Genomic DNA, 17,298 nt, shown 5'->3' with positions numbered 1-17,298 from the left:
TAGAATTTTATTTATAAGTGAAAAAGAGCTAGGAGAAAGTGTATTTTATTGAAAGATATACTCATTGTACTTGAGTACTTGACACATGCATTACTATATCTTCTCTATCCAGCGGTTAAAATTCGTGAATCAATTTTATCGGTAAAAGATTGACGAATTAAATAGTTTTAATTGCAGCTATTTCAACATATAATATATCGATAATATATTTATAATAGGAGGAATTTCATATAAACCTCTCAAAAACTTTAAAATTACATATTTCCCCTCTAAACTTCGAAAACTCACAAATTTACCAATTTTATTGTCTTTTATATTAAAACTCATTCTAAATTTACAAAATACTAATTTTACCCTTTATTAATTAAAGCATAAAACGTCCATCGAACTCAAATTTGAATCTAAAGAGTTAATTTACCATCGGAACTGTTTTAGAATGAGATTTAAAATAAAAGACAATAAAATAGGTAAATTTGTGAGTTTATGGGTGTGTGCATAGAAAAAGTGAAAATTTAAACTGTTTTACTGTTCAGGTGGGAAAAAAAAATCCAGTTCAACTGAATTTTTTTTTCACACGAAAACAGTAATGCGGTTGAATTGAGCCTTAAAGTTTTTGAGAGGTATATGTGAAATTCCCCCTTTATAATATTATTTTTTGAGTGATGCTTCTATGGACATAAGGACCTATCTGTAAAATGAACATATTTTTATTTTCAAAGTTCAAACAGTCGATCCGAACCGTTCATCTTGTTCTCCATATTAATATGTGCTTGGAGACCAAATTTTACATTTTTCTGAATTTTTTACTATTTATTAAGATGGGTACAAAAATATCAAATTCAGACCATTGAATTTTGTACCCATCTTAATAAATAGTAAAAAAATTCAGAAAAATGTAAAATTTGGTCTCCAAGCACATATTAACATGGAGAACAAGATGAACGGTTCGGATCGACTGTTTGAACTTTAAAAATAAAAATATGTTCATTTTACAAATAGGTCCTTATGTGCCTTAATTTTTTATCAAATAAAAGTTAACTGTATATACGTACAACAACCGCTGGTCCCTTTGGACCCTATAAAACAACAAACCAAATATGAGAATCTTTCCAACTCCTTTCTTTCTCCCTTTTTCTCCCTCCAATAAAATGGGAAGCATCGGACCGGAGACGGGACCTGTCGGCGTTGAGATCTCCGGCGAACTTCCACGCAAGCCTAGGTTCCTCTGCTTGCACGGGTTCCGTACAAGCGGCGACATCATGAAGAAACAGGTGGTAGGCAAGTGGCCTAGCCACGTCACCTCCCGCCTGGATTTGTTCTTCGCCGACGCGCCATTCCCAGCCGAGGGTAAGTCTGACGTGGAAGGAATTTTCGATCCTCCTTATTTCGAGTGGTTCCAGTTCTCCGAGGTTAGATTACCCCTCCAATCGTACACTGATATGTACTAATATTTTTGCTTTGAGATTATTAGTAATTTAATTTATGCGAAAATAACCACAGGAATTTACGGAATACCGGAATTTTGACGAGTGCCTTGCTTATATTGAGGATCTCATGATCAAACATGGGCCTTTTGATGGCCTTATGGGATTCTCCCAGGTTTTTTTCATAACTCCTACTCGAATAATTCAACTTAAAAATATTGAAATTGCTTTTTTCTTCTTCTAATTTTTACATTTAATTTGATTAGGGGTCTATTTTGTCTGCGGCCTTACCAGGTCTACAATTAAGGGTAAGTATTATCATTACAGTAAACTATTGAATCATTAAAAAAAAATTCCTAATGTCTAGTTGATTGAGTATTGATTGTTTTGATTTGAAAGGGGCTTGCTTTAACAAAGGTGCCAAAAATTAAGAGTATGATGATAATATCCGGGGCACGGTTTCGGAAACCGGAGCTGGCCGAGAAGGCATATGGCTCCAAGATTGAATGCCCTTCTCTTCATTTCTTAGGTACAATCTCTCTTGAATTGAACTTTCCAGGATTACTTTGAGGGTAGAATGGTCAATTCAAATGGATATATTTGGAAGATTTTTTGTGTGTGTGTGTTCAATGTTCAACTAATCCTCAATGGAAGCTAGGAGAACTACATAAATTGATTTATAATAAAATTAACAAAAGTTAAATAAATGGCTGTGGTTGATAGTGTAGGGTTTTTAAAAAAAATAAAGAACGCGTTTTGAAATGACAGCATAAAAAAAGAATATGGATTTGCTGACCAAAGACATTACCTAATTATTTGTATTTATTTAACAGCTGATAGGATGCATGCTGATAGAGTAGTCTACATACTTTGTGTACTTTCATTATTCAATTGGCACAATTTTACAATTTTGTGTAGACCTTTCTGAAATCTCAAAATAATTTAGTACTCCCTTTAACTTTGCAGATATCATATTAATCCTCTTAAAATACAAAATTCTCACATTTACCATTAAAATTTTAAGAAATCTCAGATTACCCAATGTGTTAGCAACTTCCAAAATTGTAAAGGACTGAACTTTAAATAACTGATTCAAAATAATTGGGATGTACTTTAGAGAGGTTGGTTTACAGAAACAAGAAAATGGAAAGGACGATGATTGAGTATATTTGAGTGTGAGGGGTAAATTGGAAATTTATAGTCGTGGAGTTGATAATGGAAACATAGAATGGATGATGGATGATCAATGTGAGTGCTTTTATGTTTGGAAAAGTAGAAATGATAATATGCAGTTTTCAAAAAGGGGAAATATTTTTTTTTTAGGTTTAGAGGGTACAGATGAACTTCCACATCTAAATTTATTTGTAGGAGAACAACCCTGACTAAAAGAAGTTTAGTTTTTGAAAATACAAAAACTATAGTCTGGTCAAATGAAATGTACAGATTTGATCAATGCAAACAAACCATGGTATTTTGTTGTCAACATCAGGTGGGTTACATCTGTATAGGATGAATCTGATGGGATATTGGGAAATTAGGATCCCCTAAAGTAACTCAAATTTTGAGTTTGAATCCGGACCATTCAATTTGTTTGGCACGAATATTAAAGGAACATTCCACCTCGGGCCGGATTGGCCTGCATTCTGATTGGATGGTCCGGATCCGAACTCAAAAGTTTTGAGTTACTTAAGGGGGTCCGGACCCAATATTGGAATGGTAATAATATGTACTAATAGGAGGGGTGCTGTCCATACCAAAGATTAAAATCATTTTTTTCTTTGGAAATTTTTAGAGCAGCAGTACAACTTATCGGGTTTGGTTTGCAGGTGAAGAAGACTTTTTGAGATCTTATGGAGAGAAGCTTCTGGAATCCTTCGTGGACCCTTTGGTGATACGCCACCCTAAAGGTCACACTGTTCCTAGACTTGGTAATTTAATTATTATGTTTCTTCCCTTTTAGATTATAATTTTTTCTTTGCAAAGTTTTGGGGGCAGGGGTGATGGATTAGTAGGACTAAGTTTTACAATGATTTAGGTCTTGGAGGAAACTTATGTTTAGTGTAACATTTCTCTATCAGCTTTCAATATGTAGCCATATGATGTTGTTGGAGGCTGGGGCAGAACTATAATATTTTTTTTTTTTTGGTGGGGGGATACTGGAACGTAAAATACATTACATGTGAAGTAACATAATGTGTGGTCACTGAGATTTGAACTCAAGTCTCCCAGGACCACTAAATGAAAGCACACAGTTAGCATGTGGTGAGGGAGGCTGAACTATATAAAATATTTAAGAAAATGAAAATTCAAATGCATTTCAATATACATGATTAGAAATTTTGAAATCATGGGGTGGCTAAGCACCTCCTGGGCTATACCTATATGAGATCCATCCCTGGTTGAGGCACTGTGCATCGATTTGCAATATATTTCTTTTCTTTCTTCAGGCCTTGTATTTTATTAACTTTATCTAGTGGATACATGCTGTTTTATGCACTCTGATTGATGGGCCATTTTTCAGAAAAAAGAAAAGAAAAATTCTGAGGTTGGCTGATTTTGTTATAGTATGTGAATATGCTTGAAATCTGACTTTTGGCAATTTACATATATACAGTGGATGAGGAGAGCTTAGAGACGATAAATGCTTTCATAAGCAAAATTGAAAGTGATCTCGCAAAAGTAACAAGTGATTCGGCCGAAGATAATTCACCAGCTGAGGATTATTTATTTGTATAGGCAGCATTTCAAGTTATACTGGAGGGACTTAAAAAAAGAAAGGGCAAGATTATACTTGAGGAGAAGGTAATTAAATTTCATTAAATTATTATTTTACCGGAAACAAAAGGTCTGAGCACCTTGTTGCTTCTCAAAACTGGGAGTCCAGTGTATAATTTGCTTGATTCTTAGAATACTATTTTTTATGATGCGTAGCTTGTGTGTAATGTAACATTTATAGTTAAAATTATTTGTTGAAGAAATTAATTTTTTACATGTTTTACTCCAGTTTCTCTTAAAAATTTGTCTACCTCGAATATTTACCTTTGCCATGGCAGCCCAACTTGTTTGGGAATAAAGGTTTGGTGGTGGTGGATTTGTAAAATGCAATTTTAAATATGCATGTGGTATTCTCTCAAAAAAAATATTCATGTGGGAAGAGTATTGTATATTGCATATGCAGCATGGGCTGCATATAGACATGTATGCAATTTCATTTTAGTTGTGCGGTACGCATTTTATTTTGTTGTATAAAGAATGTATACACTCGCTATATTAAAACTAAAAGTCTAAAATATAAGACAGCCAAGAACTTTCGTAAGTGTCGTTGCTCTCGAGTAATCTCAAGTTTCAGCTACAATTTGGGCTGTTTTCCCAATTTTTGCTCTCTAATTCAAAATTTCTAGATCGTTTGTGGGCTGCTCAAGTGTGAGTTCCTGTAATATGCAGGGAAAGGCAACACTAAAAATTGAACGGGACCAACCTACATAGAAAAAGAAGAAAAAAAGATTATGCAACTACCATCTATTTTAAGAGGAGGGTTCAAATGTACCCAAATGCACCATATCTTTCAAATTCTTTTTCTCCGTTTTCAAAGTCCGAATAGTCAATCCGAACCGTTAGATGCGATCTACATATTAAGATGTGCTTGGAGACCAAATTTTACATTTTTTGGAATTTTGTTACTATTTATTAAGCCACTTTGAAAATCTCTGATTTTACATTTTATGGATCATTGGATCAGCGATTTTCAAAGTGGCTTAATAAATAGTAACAAAATTCCAAAAAATGTAAAATTTGGTCTCCAAGCACATCTTAATATGTAGATCGCATCTAACGGTTCGGATTGACTATTCAGATTTTGAAAACGGAGAAAAATAATAGGATGCATTTGGGTGCACAAAAATTTGAATGCATTTGAACCCTCCTCATATTTTAATATGTACGCTACATATACGGCTTGCATAACCAAACCCATATATTATTCAATGTAATATTATAAAACACTGCGTAAAATATTGTGTTGAAGGCAATTTGAATTGAAGGATTGTACACTGACCCAAAATTGTTGTAACACTTTAAAAATTACAAAATCGATCCTCAATATATAAAAGGTCAAATCCAACTTCATCTGACAAATTTGAAAATGGCGACCCAACGTCGTTTCTGTTTTTGCTTATAATTGATATCTTTATTCCTCATTTTTTATATTCCAAAGAAGTGTATAATAGCAATAGCAAGAAATAAAAACAATAGCAAACAGTAAGAAATTTGAGGTTTGGGCTTTCAAGGACCTAAAGCATAAGCATCAAAATCTCTAACAGGCCGGAAGTCGCCTCATTGAATTTTACAATCATTTGTTTTTGTGGATTCTAAATGGATCACAACAAAGGCCCAACAAAGATCAGATACAAAAGAAAAACGTGTAGCTGGGAAATATAGGCCAGGCCTACTATACAAAAGAAGACGGCAAATATATAATCAATTTTTTAATATATGTATAAAACTGAACAAAGATCCGGACGTTTGATAAGTGATAACTGTTTGGTAGCGTTTGGGTTTAAATCCAGTCCATACATTATATATTCGACAAACTTTTTGCAAAGCTCCCGTGCATTATAAATTTGGGCTGGATTTTTCGGACTCTGATCGGACAATCGGAATTTAAACTAAAACGGTAAGGTAATACAGAGGATCCAGACTCGGCGAAAGAGACGGTCGTATCTAGGAGTGCAAACGGATCGGATACGGATCGGATAGTGGTAAAAATATATTTGTATCTGCTTTTATTTTTTAGATACGGATAAAGATCGAATATCGGAAATTCATAGATATATATATAAATATTTTCATAATATATATTAAGTTATATAGCATATATTTATTATTCGGATACGGATAATTAAAATTTAAAATCATATCCGTATCTATATGACTATATACAAATATTTAAATTTTCGGATACGGATTCAGATACAGTCGGATATTATTTGATGTGTTTGCACCCGTAGTCGTATCATGTGCTTGTTTGTGTCTTCTGGTGAAAGATTGTAACAGGGTAATTTTGATAGACATAATGTGCTCTTCTGTGAAGTTAAAACTTTAATATAAATGGGTTTTTTTATTTGAAAATTGAGAAAGGTAAAGTGAAAGTAAACTTGTAAATAATTTTTGCATTGTACCAGTTAAGAAGAGAAAATTAACTGGAACAATAATTACGAAAACTCACTTAAATGCAATACTTGAATGATGTTAACTGTTCCAGAGGTTGACTTAAATAGAGTTTCTTGTCCGAAAGAATTGCTCCACTAAGAAAGAAAAATGGCCTAGTTGGAGAAACAAGGGTCCAGTAAGACCGACAAGTTTAAAAAAAAAAAAAGTTAAATGAAAGGGTCCAGCAAGACCGACAAGTTTGAGAACTATATAGATAATTTTATTGACATGATTGTGTTTATTAAATATTTTTGTACGAAACTAACACGGTATATCAGTTATTGTTTGGAAGAAATATAACATGATATTATTCTCATGTTACAAGAAGGGCACAAATTAAATAAATTTTTTAAGGGGCTAACAGAATTTTGAAATAGAAGGATATTTTACAAATGCGTCCAATACACGATAGATAAAAATGATGCAAGAGGAGAAAGAACTGATACTGTTCTCATAAAAAAAGAAAAGAAAAAAGAACTGATACTGAACTAAAACAAACAATTTTATCAGAAAAGATTTGGAGTTGAAAGCATTCCTCTCTTTTTTTTGCTTCTTGTCATGGAATTGGATATGGTCATCTCGATTGGCATCTCATTTATCCGATTTCAATCTATTTTTTTAATTGAGCTTGTTAATTTCAATCAAATTTGATAATCTAACCAACAGAAATACATCGGTTATACTTTGGATTTTTTTTTTTATCTAGAAATTTAAAACTATATACCAAGGGGATTTTTGTTTTGTCCTTTGAAAAATAGACGGAATCGTACCAGGGTATGGTTCCACAAGATGCATGTTTTTAGTATTATTAATGATGTAATTTCAGTGTCTTTCAGATCTTAAATCCCACGCTGACTACAGACGAAATCGGATCATGACCACATATTTGCCCAAAAGCTGCTAGGACCGTGCCATTGGTACGATTCCATCAGTCTGTTCTTGGTCGAACACTATCATTAGTGCAGTTCCATCAAATTTTCGAAGAAAACACAACCTTTCCATTTTCTGAAGATTTGATTTTTTAATTTCTAAATTTTAAAACTTCTAAATCTTCTGTGGTAATTTTTTAATCTTTCGCCCAATCATGAGCTTATTTCCCTTGTTTTTCTTCTTTAGAAATTGCCACATTTCCTAGTAAAAAGCAATAGTGTGCCAATTAAAGAAAGCGACAAAAGAAGAGAGTGATACATGCATCCATCTTGAACGACTAACAGTTTCCACATGCAAACATTTAAAGTCAAAATTTAGTTGACGAGAACTCGCAGAATTATTCCTCTGCTGTATTTGTGTTCTCATATTCTTTTTCTTCTTCCTCGATTTCTAGCGAGAGAAGCGTAGCGAAAACGCAAAGCGACTGCGTCAGCTGAAGGGAGCTATCGCACACGTCATATTGTGAGATGACGTGGCAGAGGCACATCACAGAAGATATTATTCGGATATGATGATATTGTGATGGTCAGATGGTGATCGCTTATTACCCGGACCAGATGGCCTCCATTCGGCTAAATATTTTAACAGATTAATTTTAGCTTCATGCAGCACACAAACACTATTAATATATGTTTTTACTTTCTAGTCTTGCACTGCATGAAGCCAAATCTGCTGTGTAAAAATATTGCCCCCTCCATTCAATCTCTCTCTCTGATTGTTTCTCTTACGACAGAGAGGCTACCTCCTTGGCGTTTGTGTAGTCTTACGTGGCCATCCCAATCACCATCAATCAAAATTTCTTATCCATCACTGTCCGTCCGTCGTATCTTTCAATTGTCTTTTGTTAAAAATCCAGTACATGTACATTGTACTGTACATCACCAATTTTTGGAGTGCGTATCCTCTGAGATATCTCAACTTTTGCGTGACCGACGTGTCCGGAGCCTATTCAGGGCTGATGTAGGGGGTCAGTATTTTGTGTGCTTTAAGATTCGTGCAGAACGTCTTTAAACGGATGGGATTTTCCATAATATCACGCAAAGTTTGAGATATCTCAGAGGATACGAATTGCAATTTTTGGCACAAAATTTCCGACCCGGTCCCAAGCAACTCTTTTTTAATAATTATTTTTGCTTTTCTCAACTGGTTTTTGCTTTCAATTTTAAGGAAATTAAATGCATGATATTACGGATAAATGATTTCGCTTGTCCTTGGGATCGAATCTCCTGCCCCCTCGGGGCAGAAATTTCCTGTCTCCAGAGTCACTGTTAGTGGGCCCCACCCACTCCAAACCCTAAACCCGGCCCCACCCATCTTAAACCCGACCCCACCCCACAGTGACTGAGGGGGCAGGAAAATCCTGCATCCCGGGGGGCAAGTGATCTGCTCCCTTACTTTGGGTCGGTCATAGTTGGAAACTTGGAATTAGTGTTTGGTAAACGGGCCGGGCCGGGCGGTCCGGGCAAAACCCGGGCACGGGCACGGGTAGCCACGGTCACGGGCGTCACGGGCACACAGGTACAACGGGCCGGGCATCACGGGTTTTTTTTTCAAAAATCCTGCCCTGCCCGTTTAATACCCGTGCCCGTCACGGGTTCGGGGGCAGGACGTTCCGGGTACGGGGGGCCGGGCGGTCCGGTCCAGTCCGGGTCCGGACCGGTTTTTTTTTCTGTTTTTCTATTTCTGTTTTTTTTCGCTTTTTTTTTTTGTTCTGTTTTTGTTCTGTTTTTTTGTTCTTTTTTTCTTTTCTTTTTTCTGTTTTTTTTTTCTGTTTTTTTTTCTTTGAAAATCAATCAATTATAAATCCAAATTCATACCTATTAAAATTCATTTGACATAGTAATTATATTTGTTAAAAATAGGTTATAACCTATTTTTATAACCTATAAAAATTCTGATTTATTTGTTCACTCTCCATTTGAAATATAAGTAATTATATTTGTTTTTGAACTCAATAATTTTTGTTATAATTAACACATTTTAATTGCTTATGTAATTATATCTTTCCTATAAAAATAAATAATACATATATACAAGACAAAATAAGAAAATCAAAAGATAAAAATTTCATTTGTTGTGAATTAAAGTCATAAATACTCAATTTTGAAAGTAAAAAATTAATTGAGATAAATGAAGGAAAAATAACATTGAAGTAAAGGAAATTACAACTAGCAACTGATAGGTCGCGTTTGAAAATAAAAGTAATACAACGTTGAGATAATCCTAATCGGAATCAGAGTTCCACTGCTTCTTTCGTTTTCTTTTTTGCCTGCTTCGCTTAGACTTGTCTAAGGCGCAGGGTGGGCATATAAAATGCTTGAACCTTATATCCTCCCTTGTGCGTGTCGGGTAGGCGCTAACGCAGGAAGGGTGGAAAGCTTGCAAACATTCCGTGCAACAGAACATCTCACTCCTCTTCCCATATTGGTAACAGGGATTGCAAAAATCTACCGGTTCTTTGTTTGTACGTTGTTGGGACTTTTCATGAAGGTTCTCGGGGTTTTCTTCTTTCATAAGTTCCTCGAGATCTCTTGAGCGGAAGTAGGGGAGGGCTCGTGTACGAGATTCCGCTGAGGGCTCTGCAATCGGGCTGAGAGCTCGCGTATGAGATTCCGCTGTGTTGGCACTCATTCTTAATAGAATAAATCTAACCTATTCAAAGCAAATCAAATCACTTCACATATTCAAAAAAAATAAATCTAACATCTTTTATTAACCTATTAAAAATAAATCCGAATTTCAAAAAAATAAAATCTAACCTATTCAAAACAAATCAAATTACTTCACATATTCAAAAAAAAAAAAATCTAACATCTTTATTTAACCTATTAAAAATAAATCCGAATTTCAAAAATAAAATCTAACCTATCTAATTACTTAACATTCAATAAATCTAACATAAACAAAATCTAACATTCAATTTAAATTCTAAATTTCTCTACAAAAATAAATCTAACATCAAATTTAATTTTTAAATTACTCTACAAAAATAAATCTAATATTCAATATTTCAATCTAACAAAATTTAATCTACCAAAATGTAATCTACCAAAAATTAATGTTACCTTTTTAATTTCGCAGGAAAATCTTCGAGAATACCTTCGTAATTCCGTTTGCGTTTGCGTGTTTGCGTATTTGTTAAATTAACTACTATATTTTTTTTTAACAATAAAATTAAAATTGGAGAATAATAAAAATATTGAGATTGAGATTGAGAAAATGAAAGATGAAAATATTGAGAGAGATGTGAAAATTTGTAAGGAATGGGTGTATATTTATAGAATTTTGTTTGGAGGGATTAAAATTTGAATTTAAAAAAAAAAAAAAAAACGGGTAGGGGTCCGGGTAGAAAGTGGGGCATGGGGGGGGAATGGGGGTAATTTGAGTTTAAATTTTGAATTTTAGATCAAAAGTAAAAAAAAAAAAAAAAATCTGCCACGGGCTCACGGGCACGGGCGCACGGGTTCACGGGCACGGGCGTCACGGGTACGGGTTACGGGTACGAGGGTCCGGGTTATCACGGGTATTTTTCCAAAAAACCGGGTCCGGCCCGTTTAATACCCGTGCCCCGTGTACCCGTGTACCCGTGTACCCGTGCATACCCGTGGCACGGGCACGGTCCGGTCCGGGCACAGGCACGGGCGGACCGGTCCGGGTTGGGCCCCCGGGGACATTTACCAAACACTACTTGGAATAGGCATCTCCGAGATAACTCAAAATTTTTGAATTGATAAGTGTAAAATCTGAACCGTTCAACACGAATTTTCAAGCAACTCATGTTCGGCTGTCAGGCAAGAACGGAAAGGAATTTGAGTTCGGATCCAAATTGAATGCAAGGGAAAAAAATTCACTCTCAGTGAATTTTTTTTTCCCACAGACACAATGATAGTCAAACAAGGCCTCAAAGAATACGTTTCCCATAGTTGTGCAATGAGGCAGGTGTTTCCTTTCAGAGGTTTGTATCCTTCGAGTTAAATCCGGATCATCTGATTAGAATTTCGATCAATCTGACCCATATCTATAATGCACATGATCTTTTAATATTTGTAGAAATTTGAATGCACACACATAGTTTGGTATCTGAAAAATAAGAGTATTCTAGCGTATCTAATTTTTATTGCGCATCTATTTAATATCTTTAAATAAAATAATTAAACATTCGATTCAATTTAGATTATGATAGGTCATTCATCTTAAAACAATTAAAACTCCATCAATAAAATCTTAAAATCATTTGATGGCAGACTAAATGACTACAAAATTGGTTGGAAATTGGTACGCACATTATTTATAAAATAAATAAAACATACAACCAAAATTCTAACTTTTAACTTTTAACAATATTTTTTAAGATATCAATTGTATCTATATAAAAATTAGATGTACATAGAGCATCTCTGGTTTGCAAATTGAATAGCAAAATTTTAGTTAGCACTTTTATTTTCAATTTCATGTTACAGTTCAATTGTAAATTTTGAAAGATTTTACTAAATGAAGATATTCATCTCCGCTTTCAGTCTCTCACAACCAATCAAATTTGCTGCACTAGCATTAAAAGCAATTGCAAATCAATTGTATGGATGTAGAAGTTGTGAAATTAAGTTTGATTAATTTCTCTTTACTGTTTGAAATTGCAATCAATTTCATAGATAGAGAATTATAAAAAAAATGCAGACAAGAGAAATTAATATTATTAATTACAATTTTACAATGGATAAATCTAGACCAGTGTTCTAAATAGCATGCTAGCGTTTTCGGACCTGAAACGCTAAGCTATGGAATAAAAGTGCGCTATTTTAGCTACGACCGCTATAGCGGCAATAACGGTCCGCTATTTGCACTACACGCTATGCTATATCTAAATTGAAATTTTTTTAAAGATCAAATTTTTTCCAAAGTACGGATTGTTTTTGCTTTTAGATAAAAAATGATAGAAATTTATGCCATGATACTTAGGTTTTTTTTTTAATAGAAAAAATATATAGTTTATGCTACCATGATTAGGTTATTTTGAATGGAAAAAGATAGATAGTTTATGATAATATTGGAGATATTTTGGATAGTAATTTGGACTTTGTAATGGTTCAATATATATATTCTAATCTCTTAATCAATTTTGCATTACTTATCGCTATATGTAGGGCTGCACAAAAAGTTCGTCATTCGTGATTCGATTTGAGTTTGATTCAAAAAAAGTTCACAATTAATTTGATTTCGAAATTAGTTTGTTCTGAAACAAATCAAACCAGATGGGTTCAAATCTTATTCAAATCAAACTCAAACTAGATATAATTCGTTTGAAATTGATTCGCAAACTATTTAGGTTCGAATATAAAATAATGCAACTAATGGATTCAACCATCAATCTTTAATAATGTAGGAATCGAACTTATATCAGAGCTTAAAATTATTAATATAATGATAACTTATAATAGAAAAATATTTCAGCAACGTAACAAATTAACAATGGAATAAGTTCTATTTGACTAGATTTATGTCGTGATTTTAATCAATCCAACAGTGTAAAAGGTAAGGAAATATTGAGCTGGTCCATAATCCATCAGTGTGAATTCGTGAAAGGTAAAAGGAATCTGTGTGAATTTTGTTCCACGCGAATGAAACTAATGCATAAACTGTCACTATAACTAGATGTTACGTTACGAAATTTTAACAATTAAATTCTGAATGTTTTAAAAACAAGAATTGAAAATCGTGCCAACGAAATAGAAATTTAAATCTTAAATTATGCTTCTCTAAATAAGTACGTCAAATGTGAATCGAAACCGCGTCGAAAATTCGAGATTCTAACACTTTGTAGGCCCAGTGCGTCCGCACTAATGGTGAGTGTGGATGGCTGATCCGCACTGGCCCCTATTTTCTTTAACTAGTTTTCTGAACTTCTTTTAGTGCGGATGGGTTGACCTGCACTGCGGGTGGGTGCGCCCGCACTCATGAAATTTTCTGTGTCAATCTGAATTTTCTAAAAAATCTGCCAAGTGCTGAGTGCGGATGGGTTGACCCGCACTAAGTCTCAATGCGGATGCATTAGGCTCGGACTTTTTCTGAAATTTTGTTGAAGATTTACTAAGTGTTGAGTGCGGGTGAAGCGACCCGCACTGGGGATGAGTGAGTCCGCACTCGGGGATTTTCTGTGTTAATTTGCATTTTCTGAAAATCGACTAAGTACCGAGTGCGGGTGAAGTGATCCGCACTGCGGATGAGTGCGTCCGCACTGGGGGTGTTTTTAACCCTAAAACTCAAACCACTCCTTCTCTCTCTTCCCACAGCCCATTTCCCCATTTTTCTTGTCTATTCAGCCAAAGAGAGAGAGAGAGAGCTCTAACTCACTCCGAATCGTGCTAAAGCTCAAGAAATCGAAGGTGGAGCCGAGAAATTGGCCATAGATCTCTCCTAGCCCTTCTATTCGGTATTCCTTTCTCTTTCCGTTTCTCTCGAAATCTCGAATTTTCTCAATTTCTCGGGTTTTTATTTTAAACCCGAGATTTGTGTTCGAATTGCTTGTAGACTAGCTCCTTGAGCTTTTTGATTGTTTATTTACCGATTCTTTCCCGATTTCATCTCGATTTCGGATATCAATTTTTAGGGTTTTGTGCCAAAATTGAAATTGGGCATAATCGTGAATTGATTAGTTTAATCCAACCGATTAGACTTGTAATCGGTAGGGTTACCTCTTGATCTTGAATTTCTAGAACAATTAACAGCTAATTAGAGGTTTTGACCAAATTAGGATTTAAGCAATCGGTAAATCGAATTGTTACGAGAACCAATGTTAAACCAACTATATGTGCAGTATAAGCGTAGGCTCGGTTGAGCAAGACCTTGCGGGACAGTTTGAGACGTCTGATCCATAAGTACGCGATACGCTCATCGTAATCAGGTGCGGGATTCTTGGACTTGTTTGATATTTCATTTTCAGGATTTAAATTGTTTATTCATTTGTCATGTTGAATGTCTGATTGTTGCATCATTGAATTGCATAAATCATTTGCATAGCCCAATCAAATTAAACTCGAATTATGGTAAATAAAATGATTTGCATGCTTGTATGGTTGCCATTTGTGTCGATCTATTATGATCAAATTTTGATTGAAAGTCACTACGGACAATGTATGTGAGTAGATTTATGAAGTTGAGCTGTATAGCTGACATGGATCCGACGAATTGTGTGTGTGAGCGGATTTACGAAGTTGAGCTGTATAGCTGACTTGGATCCGACGAATTTGCAAAGTTGAGCTGTATAGCTGACTTTGAGTCCTGGATCCTTCTAGCGCTTTAGGTGAACGGCCCTCAGTTTTTCCAGTACCGGTTGGGACGAGGGGTGAGTGATTGTATTGATGTGTGATTTGGAGTCGTGGGTGACATGTGTAACGTCTGTGGCTCGGTGGCATTCTCCTACGTGTTAATGCATTTGGATGGTCAATTGAATGTTGCGAACATTGGAATGATTCCAAAGAGGATTTTCTTTATATGACTTGAACCAGATCTTAGTAAACGGTTAAGCCAAGCGATTACAGATGGGTGTCAGATAAAGGGTCCAGCTCGGTGGAACGTCTGCAGGTGTCAGTAACCCTACAGACAAGGGTTTGATAAAGGGTCCAGCTCGAAAGAACATCTGTAGTTGTTACAAGCCCTAATGAGTCGAGTTAAGCCAAATATGTGTTGTGTCTGAAATTCATCTTGGAAATTCCGTTAATTGTGATTCATCTGGTTGAATTGTTGTCGAGCATATGCATCCTTTTATTTATGAATATGTATTTGTTTGAATTGTTGTTGTATGGATTTCATTTCTGAATATGGAGCTTGATTGCAAGTCCAATAATCTAACTGTGGCAAATTTCGCACTGAGAATTTATTCTCACCCCCACACTTCGGGTTATTTTATAGGTACTGGTGCGACTGATTCCGGAGAGGCACGCGAGTAGTAGGCCCTAGTAGTCTACCATCATATGACCCTAGATATGTTTTGTTGTATAGCTTTAGGGTAGGCCTCATGGTTGGTATCCGGATGATATACTTTTGGATGTATTATATTCTGACCAGACTGTGTACTCTGATTTATATTTAGAAACTTTTTTTATATTATTATTGTCTGACTGAATTGTTAATTGCCTTGTAAGCATACACGGTGTTGTATGCTTACAGCGGGGTACTGTTGCAACCCGTGGCCGCGGGGTGTGACACTAGAGCTGCCAAAAAAAAATGTAATTCGTAATTCGATTGACTTTGATTCGAAAAATATGTAGTTCGCAATCAATTCGATTCGAAATTAGTTTGTTTTGAAACAAATCAAACCAATTCAGTTCGAATCTTATTCAAACTCAAACTCAAACTGGGATGAGTTCGATTCGGTTCGATTCGTTTGCATCTCTAGCTATATGAGACTTTAGATAATATTGATAATTAGTATAAATGTAAAATATAATTTTTTTATACAGAAAACGCTATGTAAATTAAGTGACTACGTTATTTGTGATAGCTTTTTTATTTTATTTTTTTTGCGATGACTCTATAATCACTGTTTAGATCAAGCAGAACCTTGATCTAGATATATCTAACAGCTGCGGTGGCAATTAATTTTGGATAACACCAATGGTCAAATCACAGAGGTAGACTTTCTAAAGTAAAGCCTCAATCCCTATCTAGTTACAACATTATCCAAGTTGAAAACTATATAATCTTTTATTAAACTTTTGATCAGGTAAAATTAATGTACTGATATTTTATGATGAAGAGACTCCCATGCAATTGAAAAGGTCCAATAAACCAATCACATATTCTAATAAAATTATATCATATGAAGTAATGTCCTAAAATATATGAAAGTCGTGTCTTGTTCATCTAAAGTGCTGTTATTGATACTATATTATTTAATTTTTTTTTTTTCATTTGCCAACCCAACGTTATAAATTGCAGCATATATAGATTCATGTGTGATATAAATATCTGTATGCAATTTTTTACTATACATCTTTACTTCGAAGTAATTATAGATGGATTTTACATAACTTTATGTTTGTATAAAATATTATGCAGCCGCATTTGGTCCATATTATGCACAACACATTACTTTAAATATTTATTGACAACGCTTTATCTTAACAACACTAACAATTCTCATATATACCTTAATTATTTTTAAAAAATTAAAAAAGCTATAGATATTTTTCTTATAGTTCGATTGTGTATTAATATTTATGCAATTTAAACATCTTTACATGTAAGTAATTATAGATGGATTTTATATAATGTTTTGAATAAAATATTATGCAGACGCATTTGGTCCATAAAACAATTATGCACAACACATAATTTTTAAGAGTCAAGTTTTATTGACAACGGTTTATTTAAATAACATTAACAATTCTCATATCATACCTTAATTATTTAAAAAATATAGATATTTTTTTTCTCATAGTACGACTGTGTGTTAATATTCATGCAATTTAAAAATATTCAGTTGTTACATCCCATAATATTAAACATGTGCCGTTGTAAATTTTATTTAATTTTATAAACAGTTGAAACTTGCATCAAAATTATCGTACTAATCAATTTTTCAATATATTTTCACAATATTTTTATAGAAATTAGAAACTACATATATGTGCATATATGGTCACATAGGCCATAATTTGAAACAGCGAGCCAAAGCCCACATAAATAAATATTTTAATAGTTTTTAGAGTTAGTTAATTTAAAATTATAAGTTTTGTTT

General features: G+C 34.2%; 1 protein-coding gene across 2 annotated transcripts; it reads left to right on the top strand.

Moving 5' to 3' along the window:
* The first annotated feature begins 1,055 nt into the window (after window positions 1-1,055).
* On the top strand, window positions 1,056-4,201 carry LOC144553105 (uncharacterized). Of its 2 annotated transcripts, none has more exons than XM_078301190.1 (6): window positions 1,056-1,409; window positions 1,501-1,599; window positions 1,691-1,732; window positions 1,824-1,953; window positions 3,251-3,352; window positions 4,039-4,201. In XM_078301190.1, exons 1-6 carry the CDS (start codon window positions 1,098-1,100, stop codon window positions 4,158-4,160), a joined length of 807 nt encoding a protein of 268 aa, XP_078157316.1. In that variant the 5' UTR covers window positions 1,056-1,097; the 3' UTR covers window positions 4,161-4,201. The 2 variants fall into 2 exon arrangements, with proteins under 2 accessions (XP_078157316.1, XP_078157318.1); XM_078301192.1 differs by having other exon boundaries at window positions 1,087-1,409; window positions 3,946-4,172.
* The last annotated feature ends 13,097 nt before the right edge of the window (window positions 4,202-17,298 follow it).

This window comes from Carex rostrata, chromosome 4 (genome assembly GCF_964058835.1).
Source record: "Carex rostrata chromosome 4, lpCarRost1.2, whole genome shotgun sequence".
Classification (NCBI taxonomy): Eukaryota; Viridiplantae; Streptophyta; class Magnoliopsida; order Poales; family Cyperaceae; genus Carex; species Carex rostrata.
Note: the sequence above shows the minus strand (reverse complement) of the source record. Positions and strands in the feature narration are given on the sequence as shown.